General features: G+C 46.8%; 1 protein-coding gene across 5 annotated transcripts in view; it reads left to right on the top strand.

Annotated features, from left to right (window-relative positions):
* Positions 1-19,265, top strand: part of epas1b (endothelial PAS domain protein 1b) — a 183,360-nt gene that overhangs the window by 124,761 nt on the left and 39,334 nt on the right. For all 5 annotated transcript variants that reach the window (XM_070889359.1, XM_070889358.1, XM_070889357.1 and 2 more), the window contains 4 exons: positions 1,885-2,030; positions 3,442-3,526; positions 7,863-7,981; positions 13,880-14,082. In XM_070889359.1, the coding sequence (XP_070745460.1) occupies positions 1,885-2,030; positions 3,442-3,526; positions 7,863-7,981; positions 13,880-14,082 (553 nt within the window). The remainder of the gene's footprint in view (positions 1-1,884; positions 2,031-3,441; positions 3,527-7,862; positions 7,982-13,879; positions 14,083-19,265) is intronic.

The following is a 19,265-nucleotide window of genomic DNA, read 5'->3' on the forward strand; positions in this document are numbered from 1 at the left end:
ACATGGGGCCATCGCCCGGTACCACCCAGAGTGGTAATTTATGCACCGCTCCATTGTAGGAGACCTTTACGGTAGCACTGCTGATTACGGGAATCAATTCCTTTGTGTTCGTTCTCAGTTTAGTACGAATGGGAGTCAGGACTGGCCTTGAGGCCTTGCTGCACCACAATTTATCAAAAGTATTTTTGCTCATTATGGACTAGCTTGCGCCGGTGTCCAGCTCCATGGACACAGGGAGTTCATTTAATTCAACCTTCAGCATTATCGGGGGACACTTTGTGGTAAATGTGTGCACCGCATATACCTCTGCCTCCTCAGTCTGAGGCTCTGGTTCGTTGTGATCCCCAGTGGATCTCCTCCTCTGCAACATGGTGGTTTGCAGGATTAGCAGGGTTTGCAGCTCGCCTGCACATACGTTGGAGGTGTCTCATTGTTCCACAGCCCTTGCAAACGTATCCTTTGAAGCGGCATAAATGGAAGCGATGATCACCTCCGCAGCGCCAACAAGGTGTTAATGGGCTTGCATTCACCACCCTTGATGGTGGACTCAGACATCTGTGGACGTGCAGTTGCAGGCATGTGGGGCCTGCCCTGTATGTTACGATTCGAAAACATTACTTTGTTCACAGTACTTGCAGCAGCACTCGTGTGCTGAGAGATTTGTTTGGTATTGTCACTGGTGGCGATGAATGCCTAGGCTATCGCTATGGCTTTACTCAAGGTTGGGGTCTCTACAGCCAAAAGTTTGCGAAGTATTACTTCATGGCCAATGCCAAGTGCAAAGAAGTCGCTGAGCATGTAGTCCTAGTGTCCTTCAAATTCGCAATGTCCTGCAAGGCGTCTTAGCTCGGCGACGTAGCTCACCACTTTCTGGCTTTCAGAGCTTTTGTATGTGTAGAACCGGAACCTCGTCATCAGAACGCTTTCCTTCGGGTTTTGATGCTCCCAGACCAATGTGCACAAATCATCGTATGATTTCTCTGTGGGTTTCGCTGGAGCAAGCAGATTTTTCATGAAGCCATATGTTGGTGCCCCTCAAACGGTGAAGAGGATCGCCCTTCGTTTGGCAGCATTCGCTTCTCCTTCCAGCTCGATGGCCACAAAGTATTGGTCGAGTCGCTCCACGGCGGTTTCCCAATCATCTCCCTCCGAAAATTTCTGCAGGATGCCCATGGTTCTCTGCATCATTGTAGTGCCGTTCATTATCTGTATCTCGTCGTCAGTTGTTACGTCTTGCATAAAGAATCTGACCAGATACTGAGCTCAAAGTATCGTGTGACCGTAGCCCTTTATTCAGGTCTCCAGAGTGCCTCTCCAGCCTGTGAGGCCTCCTTATGTACAGGTGCTCCCAAGGGATTGTGCAATTCCTTGGGACTCCAGGGGATGAGCCCTGGTGGTTAAACAAGGTATTTACAGGTTTACATATATAACAGTGGGGGTGGCAGGAGGATGTAGTGAACAGTGATCAGTGTCCATTGGAAGAGTGTCAAGGTGGGTGTGAAAAAATGACACCCACTGAAAAGAAATGAATGCCTGCATTGTGCATGCACCAAGGACTCAGCCCACGTCGTAGTACTACCAATCCAGCCTACAAATTACTGGTCTGACCCCTCACTCTTAACACCACATGAGTGGCGCTCCAGCTCCAACTTGGGTGGCAGGCAAAGGCCAGATGATGGGTGAAAATATTTTAAAACAATTTTGAGCAATTTAATTGATTGATCCAATTTCTGCTTTTGTAATTGGTAGATTGTTGTCATTTCTCTCGTCTTTGAGAGCAACTACAAATTGTGGAAACATGCAATTCCTTGCCTTGAAGAGCATAAAATGCACAAATAACCCTCCAATAGTTTTACATACACTGAGTGTTGTTATTTATTACAGGAGGCCCAGAGAATGAAACTGAAACTGAAAAGCAGATGGACAATTTGTACCTTAAAGCCCTGGAAGGATTTATCATGATGGTCACACAGGATGGAGACATCATTTTCCTATCAGAAAATATGAACAACTACATGGGCCTTACACAGGTGGGTTCACTGGTAGAAAACGGTGTCAGTCTCAATGCATTTATAGTACAGAATAAAAATTGGGGCTTAAGTCATACATTTGTTGTGAATGTTTTATGTACTCTTAAATGGAGTTGGATGGAGGTCAGTGTATCTTATAGTATGTCTACAGTCTGCATATTATACCTCTAAGTATATATTTCTGTGCTGTTGCATTTATAAGTGTCTTGTTGATGGAATGAACACAAACAGATCAGCAAGAGGCACATGTCATTCAGTATGTGATGAAAGTGCAGCAGAATAAGACTGACTGATTTTACTACAATACACATCAAGGGGGTTTATTTTTGTGGTGGTTAATGCCATTTTCCCCCAGTTTCTACAGCTATTCCGCTGAAGTTACAGGAGATAAGTGGGAGACCCCTGTGGAAATTCACCCCAACCCTCCCCCTCCAAGATTTAATCCACCATACTCAGTTGTTATTCCTGATCCTTTGGGTATTTTAGTAGCGAGTAAGAGAATGTAAATGATATTAGTACCCTTGCACTGACCAGGTTATACTTCCTCCAGTTACAGTTCCTATCAAATGCAAAGCACTATTGCACTTCTACATTTGCAGCAACTTTTGGAGGAAGACATAATCTCCAATGTGAGCAACCAGTAAAACATGCATTTATCTGTCTACCAGGCCAAGAGGATCAGACTCAAGTTGGTAGGTGTTTCCAATGCATGTCATGATGTTGTGACATTATGACACGCACTGGATTCTGTCAAGTGAAATGTTGAGTTAATGGAAATTCACCACAAGATTGGTCTTGGTGGAGGCAGTGCAGGTACATCAGACTGAGATTCAGTGGCTTTTCGTGTTACAATTATAATTGGGAACTTCCTCGGAGCTGCACCCACTTCTGTGCCGTAGCTTCGTCGGAGGTGCAGCAGAAACCCCGTTTCCACGTCGATCTTACGGCAGGGGAGCAGAAGTAGCTCTGAGGAAATTCTGGCCTATGTCAGGACAGGAATGAGGTCAGCATAGAAACTACTTTTGCAAGGAAACAAATGTCCTCAGAGAAATGAGTGTACCAGTTTCAGTTCCCAGTAGAAGTGTGCACACAGCATAACTGAACACATGCAGCAATTTCTCTCAAAGCTCAGAAAGACAAATAGTAAAGTAAATTCTAAACTGGTATAGTGGAAGGTATCTTTGAGATGACTGAGTATAAGGAGCATTCTAAGTGGCATTAAAGCAATCCTATAACAGCTTGCTATTAGACACTGAAAGGGGAAAGAATTAATTCCTTAGTATGACCAGTCCTCACTTTAAGCACAAGATTTGTTCTACCAAGTTAGGTTCAGTGTAATTTACCAGTTTATTGATGACATTTAAATGAAAGTTTGTTGTTCACAACTAATCTCAGGATGTGTTTACAATAGGTGGAGTTGACCGGACACAGCATTTTTGATTTCACCCATCCATGTGACCATGAGGAGATCAAAGAAAATTTGACTGTAAAAAATGGTAAAAATATTGTTTGCTTATGAATAATTACATTTTCCTCTTCCTACCCTGAAACTATTTATACATTCTCCCCTGGCCCAATATACTATGAACCACATGGGTGAGCAAGCAGTCCCAACCCATGCCTTTTCACTCTTGTATAGGCCTCTATAGGTCTCTGAGAGAAGCGTGGTAAGACAAGCCCTTATGTTTTCCCTCCCCTTTGGGGAAAGCACCAGACGTCTTTATGGGCCTCTGGCGTACAGACTAATGAGATCAGGATGTTAACATGTGGAGATTTATGCTGAGACTATGGGGCCGAAATTCTGCATCTGGATAAAGCCTGTTATCGGTGTTTTGCGGTGGCCATGTAGTGCAATCGACTGGCCGCCACGACCCAAATTCACCTCGCGGATTTTTCGGGCGGCCCCCACTTCCGCCCCAAGCGCATCATCAAAGCGCGCACCGCCGCTCTCCCGCACCTCCATCCCACTCCGCGCAAAATTTACCTTAAGAAAATTCACAATCCGCCGTGAGGTGCCCCCGGCAGCTTTTTTTGTTGGTGCACCTTGTTGTCTGTGTGTGAGCCACGGCAGCACTGCCGCGGCCGCCATGTTGTTTTTTTTTGCCGGCAGACTTCCCAATTGGCCGGAAAATTATGGCCACAGGTTCGGCCGAGCCGCCAATAGGCAGTCTGGCACCCCCTCTTGGATGCCAGGCCGCTGGCCCGACCGAAACCCTCCCTGGTGGCCCAGTGGTCGAACCTAACAATTTGCCTCTTCTCTCCCTTTTAAATCAGGGCAGGGACGTGGTGATGCACACGCGCACTGACGTCACCACTGCTCCGCCGCTGAGTGACAAAGGCGGAGACTCCGTCCCGCCCCCACTTCCGCCCCTCGCTGACACTTACCGCTACATTCCATCCCCATTATTACCGACTTCCGGTCCGCTCCAAAAAAAATTGCCAAAGAGGTGAAAATGGATCAAGAGTTCGCCTCATCGGACCCGAGGGTAAAAATATCTAAACAAAGGTAGATGCGCCAGCTTTCTGGCGGGCCTGAATTTCTGCCCCAGGCTTTTTGGTTGCTACAACTATCCTGTCACTCCACAGTGTGAACACAGGTACCTTCCGCCTGGTATTTGTCTAAAGCTGTGCTTGTTTCACAATTATTTTGTCTTGTTTAATGAAGTGGAAGTGTTACAGACAACCACTCTCTCTAGGACAAAGCATTATCTGTGCCATTCAAAATATGGTAAAATATCTATTATGACACAAGAAGATTGCTTTGTCCCATGAATATTAAGCAGTAGAAGATCAGATTTGTTTGTCTCAGTGGTTTTCAAACTTTTCTATGTGGGAGAACCTCTGCAAATATCGACCTATTCCTGTGGACCTCCTGCAAATATTGACACACTCCGAGGGACCCCTGACTTAATTTCAGAAAGACAATGCCTGCTACCAAAACAAAATCAATGCTATCATTGCAGAAAATATTTTTATTAGTATATCTCAACAGAAATAATGTGCTAGTAATTTAATTAATGTAGAAAAATATAGAAATCCGATAATGGAAGAACACAATTCGGATAGCCTTGGTAGATTCAAAGACCTTAGTTTGAAATGGAGTAGTCAGTGATGTACATGTGTGAGCGGAGTTGTAAACTCAATTCAATTTCAAGTTTTATTCTATGCTGCACACATCCAGTTTATAGTAGCAGGTAAAAGCTGAAGCAGTGTACGATTTTGGCTCCTGTTAATCACTGTGGACGATGCAACTCCAAAAACTCAACTCAAACAAAAGCCATTTTTTCCCAAAATTTTCAAAGGTCAGTGGCCAAAGAAGCAACTTTGTCTTTGCTTTCCTGCCACAAAAACAAGATTGCTAAATCTACTTGACCACTTGTTCATGCTCGTACTTCAGTTAAACAATCGCTCCTCCTTATTATGGTATAAGTGGGTAGAGGTTTTCAAAATTGCACGTGGATTAGCACACATGCTTTTCAAAATGAAAATTAATGCGAACAAGGTAGAGAAGCCACAGTTCTGGCATGTCACCTGGAAACTGCTTCATTTGCAGTACAGCCTGACAGCAGACAGGCTTATTGGTTGCCACAACTATCCTGTCATCTTTTTGTTGAAACTACGTTACTGTAGAAATGGGACTATTTTATCAGCAGAAGACAAAACAGTAAGCGCATCGAGCTCCTTTGCAAACTATAAATGTTAGCAGTAAACATAACAAAGAGTTACCTTCGTTCATTGTCAAGATTATTTGGAAATTAGCAGGTAGATGGCTTGATAATACCCATTTTTTTTCATTATTCATTCTTGAGATGTGGGCACCGCTGACAAAAGCATTTATTGGCCATCCCTAGATGATAGCAGATTACAAACGCAAGTATTTATAGTGATAGTAACTATATATCAGAAGTCTTGTTATAGCATATGGCACTTTAAATGCTTTGTGAGTAGAAAAAATCTCACTTCAAATCGACAGCTTCTTTAAGCCATGCTGTATCAATCATCTGTGCCCATTTTCCTAGGAAATGGTCTTTGTGTGCTGTTTTGAGAGCTGCTGTGGGCACCCCCATGTCCATACCTATCTATTTGTTGGCTTTGATACAGGAGCATTACAGGAGACAAAACCAGGATTTGTACCGTAGATGCTCAAATTATAATTTGTCCTCATGCTGCTACCTGTGTGGACAGAACCAGGCGATTGCACCAGGATCCTGCTGCAACGCCTTAGCTGAACCTTGGTGTATACCGAGTGTAAACAGAGTGCCCTGCCAAAACATGGCATGTCTGTGCATTTGGAAAGTAGATGAACAATTGCAGGAAGGTTTGACATCCCCCTTTGATACCACATCATGCTTATTTGAAGTGCTATTGCAATGCATGTGAGATAACTGTTGCATTATGCAAAGTGTGAGCAGATTTACTTTGGTAATCTAGCCTGGTGCAGAAAATTCTTCCTCATCTGTCGCCAGATTCAGGCTACAGTATTAACTTACTCGGTGGTTCAATTCCATGTTGCTCTGTCAGTACTTTTTGACAGGAGAGATGCCTTGACCTCCAGAAATATCAATCCTTCTGTGTAAGAATCACCAAAAAACTGCATCTTGAATCATAGAATCATAGAAATTTACAGCACAGAAGGAGGCCATTCAGCCCACTGTGTCTGTGCCGGCCAAAAGAGCTATCCAGCCTAATCCCACTTTCCAGCTCTTGGTCCGTAGCCCTGTAGGTTACAGCACTTCAGATGCATATCCAAGTACTTTTTAAATGTGATGAGGGTTTCTGCCTCTACCACCCTTTCAGGCAGTGAGTTCTAGATCCCCACCACTCTCTGGGTGAAAAAAGTTCTCCTCACCTCTAAACCTTCTACCAATTACTTTAAATCTATGCCCTGTTTCTTGACCCCTCTGCTAAGGGAAATAGATCCTTCCTATCCACTCCATCAAGGCCCCTCATAATTTTATACACCTCAATTAAGTCTCCCCTCAGCCTCCTCTGTTCCAAAGAAAACAACTCCAGCCAGTACAATCTTTCCTCACAACTAAAATTATCTAGTCCTGGCAACATCCTTGTAAAATGGTACTGCTCTGCTTCTGCGAGTAGCCTCCAATGTTTTTTGAAGTTCCAGCCTCTTCTCCTTTTAAGAAAGACTTGCATTTATATAGACTTGGCCAGGCCACCGGGGATAACTCCCTTGCTCTTCAGTGAAATAGTGCCATGGGATCTTTTACGTCCACCTGAGAGGGCAGACTGGGCCTCGGTTTAACATCTCATCAGAAAAACGGCCCAATGACAGTGCAGCACTCCCTCAGCACTGCACTGGAGTACCCACCCTTTAAAATCTGCTGGTGCTAGATAACCTCTCCCCTGACCTCTGGTGCTCCCAGAGCATCATCTTCTAAGCAGTGGAACAATGAACAATTATTTAAATAGCTAACCTCATGTTAAAGTGTGAAATGAGCTCAGTTGAGTGCAGATACAATGATCACCCAAAGGGCAGTGAACCTGATACAGCTGAGCCCTGTTTGCATTATCTGCTCCAGAGTCCCGGAATCGCAGCAAGAGCAGGCCATCTGTTAGGAAACTGCTCAATAGCTTAAAGCACAGACGAAGTTTACAATTAAAAAAAGCCACAACCTGTACAGTCTAACTGGCCTATTTTCTTAACTTCAATTTGAAACCACAATTATTTCTTTCCAACTTTTGAGCTGTTTTGTTTTGGAGTGGTGGGGATGGGGTGAGGTGGTCGGAAGACGTAATGAGAAAAGAGATGGTTAAGTTTGAAAACAATGTTGAAAGTAAATACAATGATGGCTAATTGTTCTTGTTTGCTCATAGCCCCAGGCTTTGGTAAGAAACACAGAGATATGAACAGAGAGCGTGACTTCTTCATGAGAATGAAATGTACTGTGACAAACCGCGGAAGAACTGTCAACCTCAAGTCTGCCACCTGGAAGGTGAGAAACCAGAAGTGGAAATTCAGTAAGCTGCATTTGGTGGTTTTCTCAATAAACTTTTGGGGTCAAAAGTTCATTTCTTGTGCAAGAGAATTTTGCTAGTCAATGAAGATTTTTTCTGAAGTAATATTTTAATATTTGTCAAAGTGAAAGTAATATTTTATTCTGTGAGTTGGACTGTTGTCACATGAAAAGACCCATCATCAGCTTGAACAGAAAAGATCCTATGGCCACGAACTAGGCAAAAGGTTTGCTGATCCCTGTGCCTGAATGGGTAGGCCTGAGGTGCACCTGATATTGGGCCCTGGGCCTAATTTAAATGAGGCAGGCAAACTGCAGACACCTGCTGGGCATCTCTAGGCAGCTTGCTGGTGAAGAGTCTAAATTTCGGGCTGCTGCAATGCTACCAGCGGCCCTGAGCTGGGTCGTTAAAGGGGAATTGATTGGGGAGTGCGGGGCGGCCAGGAAATGGAGGGCGATTGGGAAGTGGGGAGCGATTGGGGCATTGGGATTTAGGTGTGGGGGCAACCCATGCATTAAGGAGCACTTCTGCACGTCCAAGCTCCACATTCAGATTAGTATATTTTACAAACTTACCATCATCATCACAGGCAGTCCCTCGAAATCTAGTAAGATTTGCTTCCACTCTAAAAATGAATCCTTAGGTGACTGAACAGTCCAATACGAGAACCACAGTCTCTGTCACAGGTGGGACAGATAGTCATTGAGGGAAAGGGTAGGTGGGACTGGTTTGCCGCACGCTCCTTCCGCTGCCTGCGCTTGATTTCTGCATGCTCTCGGCGACGAGACTCGTGGTGCTCAGCGCCCTCCTGGATGCACTTCCTCCACTTAGGGCGGTCTTTGGCCAGGGACTCCCCAAGTGTCGGTGGGGATGTTGCACTTTATCAGGGAGGCTTTGAGGGTGTCCTAGAAACGTTTCCTCTGCCCGCCTTTGGTTCGTTTGCCATGAAGGAGTTCCAAGTAGAGCGCTTGCTTTGGGAGTCTCGTATCAGGCATGCGAACTGTTATATATGTGGACTTGTATTTACTCTGTACAGCCACCAGAGGGCTCATTCCCTGGAGTCCCAAGGGATCCCATAATTCCTTCGGAGCACAGGTATTTAAGAAGGCTTCACAGGTTGGGGAGGCAATCTGGAGACCTGCAATAAAAGACTACGGTCACACTTTACTTTGAGCTCACAGTGTTCAGTCTGACTCTTTCTCCATACACAACAATTGGCGACGAGATACAGATAGCGAACCCAAAGATGCAGAGAACAGTAGGCATCCTGGAGAAATTTTCGGAGGAAAATGATTGGGAAACTTTTGTGGAGCGACTCAACCAACACTTCATGGCCAACGAGCTACATGGGGAAGAGAGCGCTGCCAAACGTAGAGCGAACTCACCGTCTGTGGGGCATCAACGTATGGCCTCACGAAGAATTTTCTCACTCCAGCGAAACCCACGGAGAAATCATACGACAATTTGTGCACACTGGTCCGAGAGCATTTGAACCCGAAGGAAAGTGTTCTGATGGCGAGGTATCGGTTCCACACCTACAAAAGGTCTGAAGGCCAGGAAGTGGCGAGTTATGTCGCCGAGCTGAGACGCCTTGCAGGACATTGCGAATTTGAAGGACATTTGGAGCACATGCTCAAAGACTTTTTCGTACTTGGCATTGGCCACGAATCCATACTTCGCAAGTTTTTGACTGTAGAAATCCCAAACTTGAGTAAGCCATAGCGATAGCCCAGGCGTTCATTGCCACCAGTGACAATACTAAGCAAATCTCTCAACACACAAGTGCTGCTACAAGTACTGTGAACAAAGTAATGTTGTTTTCGAATTGCAATGTACAGGGCAGGTCACACATGCCTGCAGCTGCACGTCCGCAGATGTCTGAGTCCACCATCAAGGAATATGAATGCAAGGCCATTAACACCTTGTTGGCGCTGCGGGGGCGATCATCGTTTCCATTCATGCTGATTCAATGGGTACTTTTGCAAGGGCTGTGGATCAATGGGACACCTCTGACATATGTGCAGGCTAGCTGCAAATCCTGTTAAACCTGCAAATCACCATGTTGCAGTGGAGTACAGATCCACGGAGGATCACGACGAACCAAAGCCTCAGACCGAGGAGGCAGAGGTACATGGGATGCACACATAATGCTGAATGTTGAACTAAATGGACTCCCGGTGTCAATGGAGCTGGACACGGGCACGAGCCAGTCCATCATGGGCAAGAAGACTTTCGAAAGATTGTGGTGCAAGGCCAGTCTTAACTCCAGTTCGCACGAAACTAAGAACTTTCATGAAAGAACTGATTCCCGTAATCGGCAGTTCCACCGTAAAGATCTCCTACCATGGAGCGATGCACAAGCTACCACTCTGGGTGATACCGGGCGATGGTCCCACGCTGCTCAGACTGGGAAAGATACGCTGGAACTGGGATGACGTCCGAGCGCTATCGCCCGCTGACGACACTTCGTGTGCCCAGGTCTTAAACAAGTTCCCTTCACTGTTCGAACCAGACATCGGGAAGTTCCACGGAGCAAAAGTGAAGATCCACCTAATTCCGGGAGCGCGACCCATCCATCACAAGGCGAGAGCAGTACCGTACATGCTGAGAGAAAGGGTAGAGATCGAGCTAGACCGGCTGCAATGAGAGGGCATCATTTCAATGATCGAGTTCAACGAGTAGGCCAGCCCGATCGTTCCTGTCCTCAAGGGAGATGGCACCGTCAGAATCTGTGGCGATTAAAAAGTAACTATCAATCGTTTCTCCCTGCAGGACCAGTACCCACTACCAAAGGCCGCCGACCTCTTTGCAACGCTGGCAGGAGGAAAGACGTTCACGAAGCTGGAATTGACTTCAGCCTGCATGAACTGGAGGAATTATCGAAGGCCCTCACCTGCATCAACACCCACCAACGCGAAGACGGAGGCAATCGAGAATGCACCGAGGCCACAGAACGTGACGGAGCTCCGGTTGTTTCTGGGACTCTTGAACTACTTTGGTAACTTGTTACCGGGTCTCAGCACCTTGCTAGAACGACTGCGTTCACAGATGTAATACATGCTCGCAGTTAAGCAATGTACCCAGTGAGGCGCCGCTAAGTTTATGGTCTTGGCCCTCCAAACTGTGGTCTAGGGTACACGTCGACTATGCAGGCTCGTTCTTGGGTGAAATGTTCCTTGTGACGGTTGTAGACACATACCCCAAGTGGATTGAATGTGAGATAATGTCGGCTAGCACGTCCGCTGCCACCACTGAAAGCCTGCGGGCCATGTTTGCCACACACGGCTTACCCAATGTCCTGGTGAGTGACAACGGGCCATGTTTTACCAGTGCTGAGTTCAAAGAATTCATGACCCGTAACGAGATCAAACATGTCACATCTGCCCCATTTAAACCAGTGTCCAATGGTCAGGCAGAGAGAACAGTGCAAACCATCAAGCAAAGCTTGAAGAGGGTAACTGAAGGCTCACTGCAGACTTGCCTATCCCAAGTCCTGCTTAGCTACCACACGAGACCACACTCGCTCACTGGGATCCCACCTGCTGAACTGCTCATGAAAAGAGCACTTAAGACAAGGCTCTCGTTAGTTCACCCTGATCTACATGAACAGATAGAGAGCAGGCAGCTTCAACAAAGTGCATACCATGATAGTGCAAATGTGTCACGCGAGATTGAAGTCAATGATCCTGTATTTGTATTAAATTATGGACAATGTCCCAAGTGGCTTCCCGGCACTGTCGTGGCCAAAGAGGGGAGCAGGGTGTTTCAGGTCAAACTTTCAAATGGACTCATTCACCGGAAACACTTGGACCAATCAAACTCAGATTCACGGACTACCCTGAGCAACCCACCTTGGACTCTACCTTTTTTGATCCCCCAACATACACACCAGTGGCAACCAGCACCACAGTTGACCACGAAGCAGAACCCATCATCCACAGTAGCCCTGCAGGGCCCAATACACCAGGCAGCCCAGCAAGGCCAGCTGCACAGCAGCTCAGCGAGGGCCCAACAAATGATTCAACAACATCAGCTTTCACACCGAGACGATCAACCAGGGCAAGAAGGGCCCCAGATCGACTCACAGTGTAAATAGTTACACTATTGATTTTGGGGGGGAATATTGTTATAAATGTGGACTTGTATTTACTCTGTACAGACACCAGAGGGCTCGTTCCCCGGAGTCCCAAGGGATCCCATAATCCCTTGGGAGCACAGGTATTTAAGAAGGCTTCACAGGTTGGAGAGGCACTCGGGAGACCTGCAATAAAAGACTACAGTCACACTTTACTTTGAGCTCACAGTGTTCAGTCTGACTCTTTCTCCATACTCAACACGAACGATGTGGCCTGTCCAGCGGAGCTGATCGAGTGTGGTCAGTGCTTCAATGCTGGGTAACTTACCTTGTTGGTTGTGGCCTGTATGGGGCACTTTAAGGATCCCTGGTTAGCCCTGATACTGGCTGCATTCAGAGCAACCCAATTTTGCACAGGGGTCCTCAAACGGGCGTTAGGCCTCTTATTTATACATGTAAAGGCCCTAATGCCCGTTTCAGGTGCGGGCCTTGGACTTCTTTACTTTGCCTACAGTAATAGGGTGAGTGGTGCACTTCTGGCTCAATGAGTGCACACTTCCTGTCCACCATATTATAGGCACTTGTTTAGATCCCAAAAAACGAGCACGGAACCATCGGATTTCTAGACCCATCATCCAAGCGTGGGATTTGTGGTAGCCTTGCTTCAAACTGACTGTTTAGGTAAAGGAGGTGTTTATCTAGCCCAGGGGGCACAGTGGGTGCTTGCTCACAGATGAGAATACCCTAAATAATGCATGCACTATATAGAAAAGTATCTTAATTAATTGTTCAAATTGCACCATCTTACTCAATTTTTCGGCTCTGCAGCTGCAGTCTTGAGTCCAAAATGGCTTCTGCGCTGCACATGCACAATTCTGGTGCAGGCCATGCCAGCGGCATTTTGATGAGGGCCAAACAAGAGGCATTGTTTACCCATGTCAGAAGCGTTTTCAATTGAGGGGCCTAACGCCTGCATCCGTTCCCTCTTGCACATTTGGTTTGCGACTGTGGCAGCTAGCCTCACTCTGATGAGATGTCCAGCCGCACACCTGACTCTGACCTTGAGGCCCCCCTCCCCCTACCCCCGACCCTGGCTCCAACCTCCTTGACCCCCACCGACAGCAATGCCGACCCCCCAACAATACTGCAGACTCCCTGATGTTCCTCCACCCTGGCCCCGACCACCAAGCCCCCGCCAGCCACATCCCCGACAGCAATGCCGACCCCCCCTCCAACAATACTGTCGTCCCCCTGTTCTTCCTCCGAACCCGGCCCCGACCTCCTAGCCCTCCCCAACATCACTGCCAACCCCCCAACAATACTGCAGAATCCTCCGATCTCCCCGCGACCTCCGAGCTCCCTCTCCCCGCCCCCTGGACAGCATTGCCGACCTCCCGACAATACTGCAGGCCCCCTCCCCCACCCCGATCTTCTTTCCCGACCCTTGACCACCCTCTGATCATGGACTCCGAGGCCCACCCATTTCTCTTCCTATGCAACCCAATCACTTACCTGGAAATTGGGGCTTCAACCTGCGTTGGCTTCTACCGCAGCGTCATCTATATGATAATGAGGTCCAAAGACCAAAATCCGATGCTCCTCTGACCTCCTCATTTGAGTGGGCTGTTTGCACTCTGCGGGTAAGGTGCCAAAAAATGAATGCTACAGAATTTCTAGGGCATGGTTTCTCCAACAAGGAGTTAATAACTTGAGAAGGGGACAAAATAGTGTCAAAAATACACTCTATGGTTTAAAAAAAAATCCAAATCAATGTTACATCTTCTATCTTGTTTTTTTTAAGGTGTTACACTGCACAGGCCACATCAAAATATACAATGCCTGCCAGGCTCACACATTGTGTGGGTACAAGGAGCCACCTCTGACTTGCTTGATCATGATGTGTGAGCCGATTCAACATCCATCTAACATTGACGTTCCACTGGATGGCAAGACATTCCTAAGTCGCCACAGCATGGATATGAAATTTACGTACTGTGAAGAGAGGTACAGTAATATTTTAAATGATAAAGTCAAATCAGTAAATGTCCTTGAGTTCTTCATTTCACATAGAATTTTTTTTAATTCAGAAACTCATAAAGCTATACTCTGACCTAAACAGATAACTGGTAAATTAATTTGCCACAAAAAAAACTGCAGCAGTGGATGAATGTGATATGGGAAATTTCTTCCACAGCAGCATTTAGCATAAGCAATGGGTCTAATGCCAGTTTCAGGTTCGCTCCCAAAACAATATGGTATGCCGCTTACTTCTGCTGTGGACTGAGTGTGCACACATCATGTTGGGCTCTGCAGTGCCCATTCTTTACCCGAAAAGATGCAAAGTGAGTTAAATGCTGGTGTAGGTCATGCTTCCGCAGGAACCCTGCAGCAGTCGGCAGAGCGTGGTATCAAGATTCATGGTGGTCTGCTGCATGCTGCACAATCTCGCCATCATGAGGACACAGCCCTTGCTACCAGCTATATGGTGACCAGCTGAGGAGGATGAGGATGAGGAGGAGGAGGAAGGGAGGAGACAACCCAGACAATCCATTTCTGCCCAGGCTGTCGGTGAAGAACTCATCCGAGTTCCTTCTGTCACTGGTCATCACAGTGTCCGCTTGGCCCCAATGTAAAAATAAAAGCCACCACAAAGTAAACATTCCAAATCAAATTTATTAATGAGATCATACCCAAGAGACCAACGCAGCCTGGTTGCACATTGCACAGAAGGACACAAGCAGGGATGTTGCCCGGAGGACCAGGCTGCAGTGGCGTAAATCTTTCAATGATTATAGTAGATCGTGGAATGTTACTGCAAAGCCACACTTAACCTCATCCTGCTGTGCCAGTCCTCACATCCCCATCACTCTGCCTTCCCTACCCTACTCCTGCACATCCATACCCACACCAAGTTCCCTTATAACTCCACCCATCCCTCTCTTACGTTATCACTTCTCCATCTCACTCGCCACAACTCACACTCATCCTTGTCCAATCATTCAAACTTACAACACACAAGGGTAGACACTTGGGTGCTTCAGTGAATGTTGGTGCAAAGTTTCTGTTAATGTGTTGTCATGCATTGAATTTTTATTTTCACCACTTTGCCATATTTGTGTGCATCCTTGAAAGTGTCTTAGTGAATGGTAAGACATAAGGCCCCCTTCCCCCCGATGGTGATAAGTGTGAAAGGACATTGGACATTGTCGGGTTGCTTTATGGTGCTGGTATGGGGTGGTGCCAACCTAGCCTATCATGTGGCAGCCAGGGTGTACAGTGTTCAGTAAAGTAAATCTCACCATGGTGAGGCGATCGCTGGCGTCCTGGGCAGCAATGTGCATGGCTGATGATGCCCTCTATCCTGTGCAGTATCAGTTGATTGCGGAGGTTGGTGTTGTTGTTGGCACTGCTGGTGTGCCTGGTAATGCTGGTGTTGGGGCTGATCATGGTGGGTTTCTGAGGACCAAGGTGAGGGAGTTTCAAGGGCAAGGATGCTGATGGCATAGATGGCAGGTGAAGCAGAAATGACAGAAGTGATCTGTCAATGATGGGAGAGGCAATGAGGTCAGACTGGATAGAGATTTGTATAAAGACTTGCAGCATTCTGAATCGGCAGTGGAAATGGAGTTTAGAGAAGCTAGCGGCTAAGAGAAGGGGGCCGAAATTCAGAGTCTGGATAAGGTCCGTTACTGCTGTTTTGCGGCGGCCATGCGGCAGAATCGAGTGGCTGCCATGTTGCAGTCGATTGGCCGCCATGATCGAAATTCACCTCGGGGGGGCTTTTCTGGCAGTCCCCACTTCCACCATGCTGCTGCTGACCGCCCCAAGCTCGTCATCAAAGCGCGCACCGTCAATCTCCCGCACCTCCATCCCACTCCGCCGAAATTTACCTGAAAAATCAATGAGCTGCCGCGCAGTGCACCTGACATATTTTTCTGTTGGTGCACCTTGTTTTCTGTGTGTGAGCCATGGCATCACAGTGGCCCTTCAAGGGAAGGGTGCACTGCTGCGGCCGCCATGTTTTTTTTTGACGGTCGACTTCCCAATTGGCCAGACAATTATGGTCCCGGATTCGGCCGGACCGCCAACAGGTGCCAGGCTGCTGGCACAACCGAAACCCTCCCTGGTGGCCCAGTGGACTGAATCTAACGAATCGCTGCTTCTCTCCCCTTTAAATGAAGGGAGAGGCGTGGTGATGCAAACGCACACTGACGTCATCTCTGCGACAGAGACTCCGCCCCACCCCCACTTCCAGCCCTCATCATCACTTACTGCCGCACCTTCACCCCCATTATGACCAACTTCCAGTCCGCTCCAAAAAAATTGACAAAGACATGAAAATAGATCAAGACTTTGCCTAGTTGGATCCAATGGTAAAAACATCAAGAAAAAGGTAGGTGCGCCAGCTTTCTGGTGGGTCTAAATTTTGGCCCCAAGATATCTGAATCAGCTGGGAGCTTTGACGTGACATTTGAAGCTGTCAACTCATCAGCTGAAACAATGGCAAGTGACCTCCCGCCTCAACTTCATGAATGCTAGACACAGCGGGAAACTGGTGGGCGACCTGTCAAATTCCAAAAGCTGAGAATAAAAGCACTGTTAAGTGCCACTAATGATTTCAGTTGCCTCCCCCGCCGCTGTAAGAACATAAGAACATACCTTAACACCGCTTTCGCTCCACAGATGCTGCCTAACCTGCTGAGATTTCCAGCATTTTCTGTTTTTATTTCAGATTCCAGCACCTGCTTTTGTAAGAACACAAGAAATAGGAGCAGGATTAGGCCCTATGGCCCTTCGAGCCTGCTCTGCCATTCAATGAGATCATGGCTGATCATTGACCTCAATTCTACTTTCCCACCCGATCTCCATAGCCTTTGATTCCCTTCGACTCCAAGAATCTATCGATCTCAGCCTTGAATATATTCAGCGCTGAAAGACGCAACATTTGGGAAAGGCATGTGGTGACGTGTTGACAGCAAGGTTCCAATCCTCTGTCAAAAAAAAACATTTTCTCTCCCAACCCTCAACCGATCGCGCCCGCTGAACCCCCGAAAAATAATCCCTTCAGTAGCTGTTTCACGTTTCTCCCCTTTGAACTCGATCATGTTATGATCACTATTGGATAAATGCACAGTTAGAATGTTAACTAAACATGGCTCATTATTCATTACTAAATCTAAAATGGCTTGCCTTCTTGTTGCCTCCAGGACATATTGTTGTAGAAAATTATCCAGGACACAATGAAGAAATTTACTACCCTTCTGACAGGTGCTAGTCTGCTTTTCCCAATTTATATGAAAGTTAAAACCCTCGATTAAAACCACTCTGCCTTTACTACATGCTTATCTCTGCATTTATACAATCCAGCACTTCAGAGCAGCTACCAGGGGCCTAAACACAACTCCCACTACAGTCCTGAATCCTTTCCTCTTTCTTAACTCAACCCATAAGGTGTCCACTGGCTGCTTACCTCTCTTTAAATCCAGAAAGTGATTTCATCCTTAATCACCAAGGCAACTCCTCCCCCTCTGCCATTTTCCCTATCTGTCTTGTCGACCTTATAAACCAGGTGTATTTAGTTCCCAGTCCTGACTGTCTTGCAGCTATGTCTCAGTAACGGCTACCATGGCAGACCCTCCAATTTGAATTCATGCCTGCAGTTCATTCAATTTATTCCTATTACTCTGTGCGTTTGTAGAAAGAACACTTATTAGGGCCCCACACCCTAGCCTGTCCTTCAGCTTTGATGTTTTACTCACCTGTTTCTTATTTCTCTCTCCTGGTTTAATTGTTTTACATCTTTTAGTTTTCCCCTTACCTATAGTGCCTAAAGCACGATTTCTGACTGCTACTCTACTCTCTTCCCTTTCATTTGTTTTTTTGTACTGTAATTTCCCCCTGAGCCGCCCCCTCCTCCCCCATGCACTAGTTTAAATTCCTGTGACTGCTTTATTTAATCTTTCCGCTAGGACCTTGGTCCCAGACCTCAGGTGTTGCCGTGCCAACAGTACACTTCCTTCCTGTCCCAATACTGGTGCCAGTGCCCCATGAAATGAAATCCCTCTTTCCCACACCACTCCTTTAGCCACATGTATATTTCCCTAATCTCTACGCCAATTTGCACATGGCTCAGGTAATAATCCAGAGATTATAATCTTTGAGGTCCTGTTCTTTAATTTAGCTTCTCGTTCCTGGTATTCCCCTCTTGCCTACTCGTCCCTATGTTGTTGGTCCCAACATGGACTACAATGACTGCATCCTCCCCCTCCCTCTCCAATATCCTTTCAAGCGGTTCGAGATGTCTCTCACCATGGCACCAGGTAGGCAACATACCATGTGGGACTCTCAATCTTGTTTACAAAGGATGTTATCTGTCCCCCTAATTATAAAATCTGCTACAACTACCACATTACACTTCCTCTCCTCTCCTCCTCCTCCTCCCTCCTTAGGACAGCCCCCTGCTCCAAAGTGCCATGGTCTGCATTCTGGCTATCCTTCCGACAGTCTTTATCCTTATCCTCATGGGTAGCAAGTACATTGTACCTGTTGGATAGGATCAGTTTCTGTGGATCATCATTCCCTTTCTTATCTGGGTTCTCTTTACTCGGCACACTATTGGTCACACCAACCCCGTTCTAAACCGGCATCTCTCGACGAGGTGTGACCGAAGTCTGGAGCAAACTGTCCAGATGCTTGTCCCCCTCCGTTATAGAAACATAGAAAATAGGTGCAGGAGTAGGCCATTCGGCCCTTCGAGTCTGCACCACCATTCAATATGATCATGGCTGATCATTCACCTCAGTACCCCTTTCCTGCTTTCACTCCATACCCCTTGATCCCTTTAGCCGTAAGGGCCATATCTAACTCCCTCTTGAATATATCCAATGAACTGGCATCAACGACTTTCTGCGGCAGGGAATTCCACAGGTTAACAACTCTCTGAGTGAAGAAGTTTCTCCTCATCTCAGTCCTAAATGGCCTACCCTTATCCTAAGACTGTGTCCCCTGGTTCTGGACTTCCCCAACATCAGGAACATTCCTCCCGCATCTAACCTGTCCCGTCCCATCAGAATCTTATACGTTTCTATGGGATTCCCTTTCATCCTTCTAAACTCCAGTGTATAAAGGCCCAGTTGATCCAGTCTCTCCTCATATGTCAGTCCCGCCATCCCTGGAATCAGTCTGGT

The sequence above is a fragment of the Pristiophorus japonicus genome, chromosome 9 (genome assembly GCF_044704955.1).
Source record: "Pristiophorus japonicus isolate sPriJap1 chromosome 9, sPriJap1.hap1, whole genome shotgun sequence".
Classification (NCBI taxonomy): domain Eukaryota; kingdom Metazoa; phylum Chordata; class Chondrichthyes; family Pristiophoridae; genus Pristiophorus; species Pristiophorus japonicus.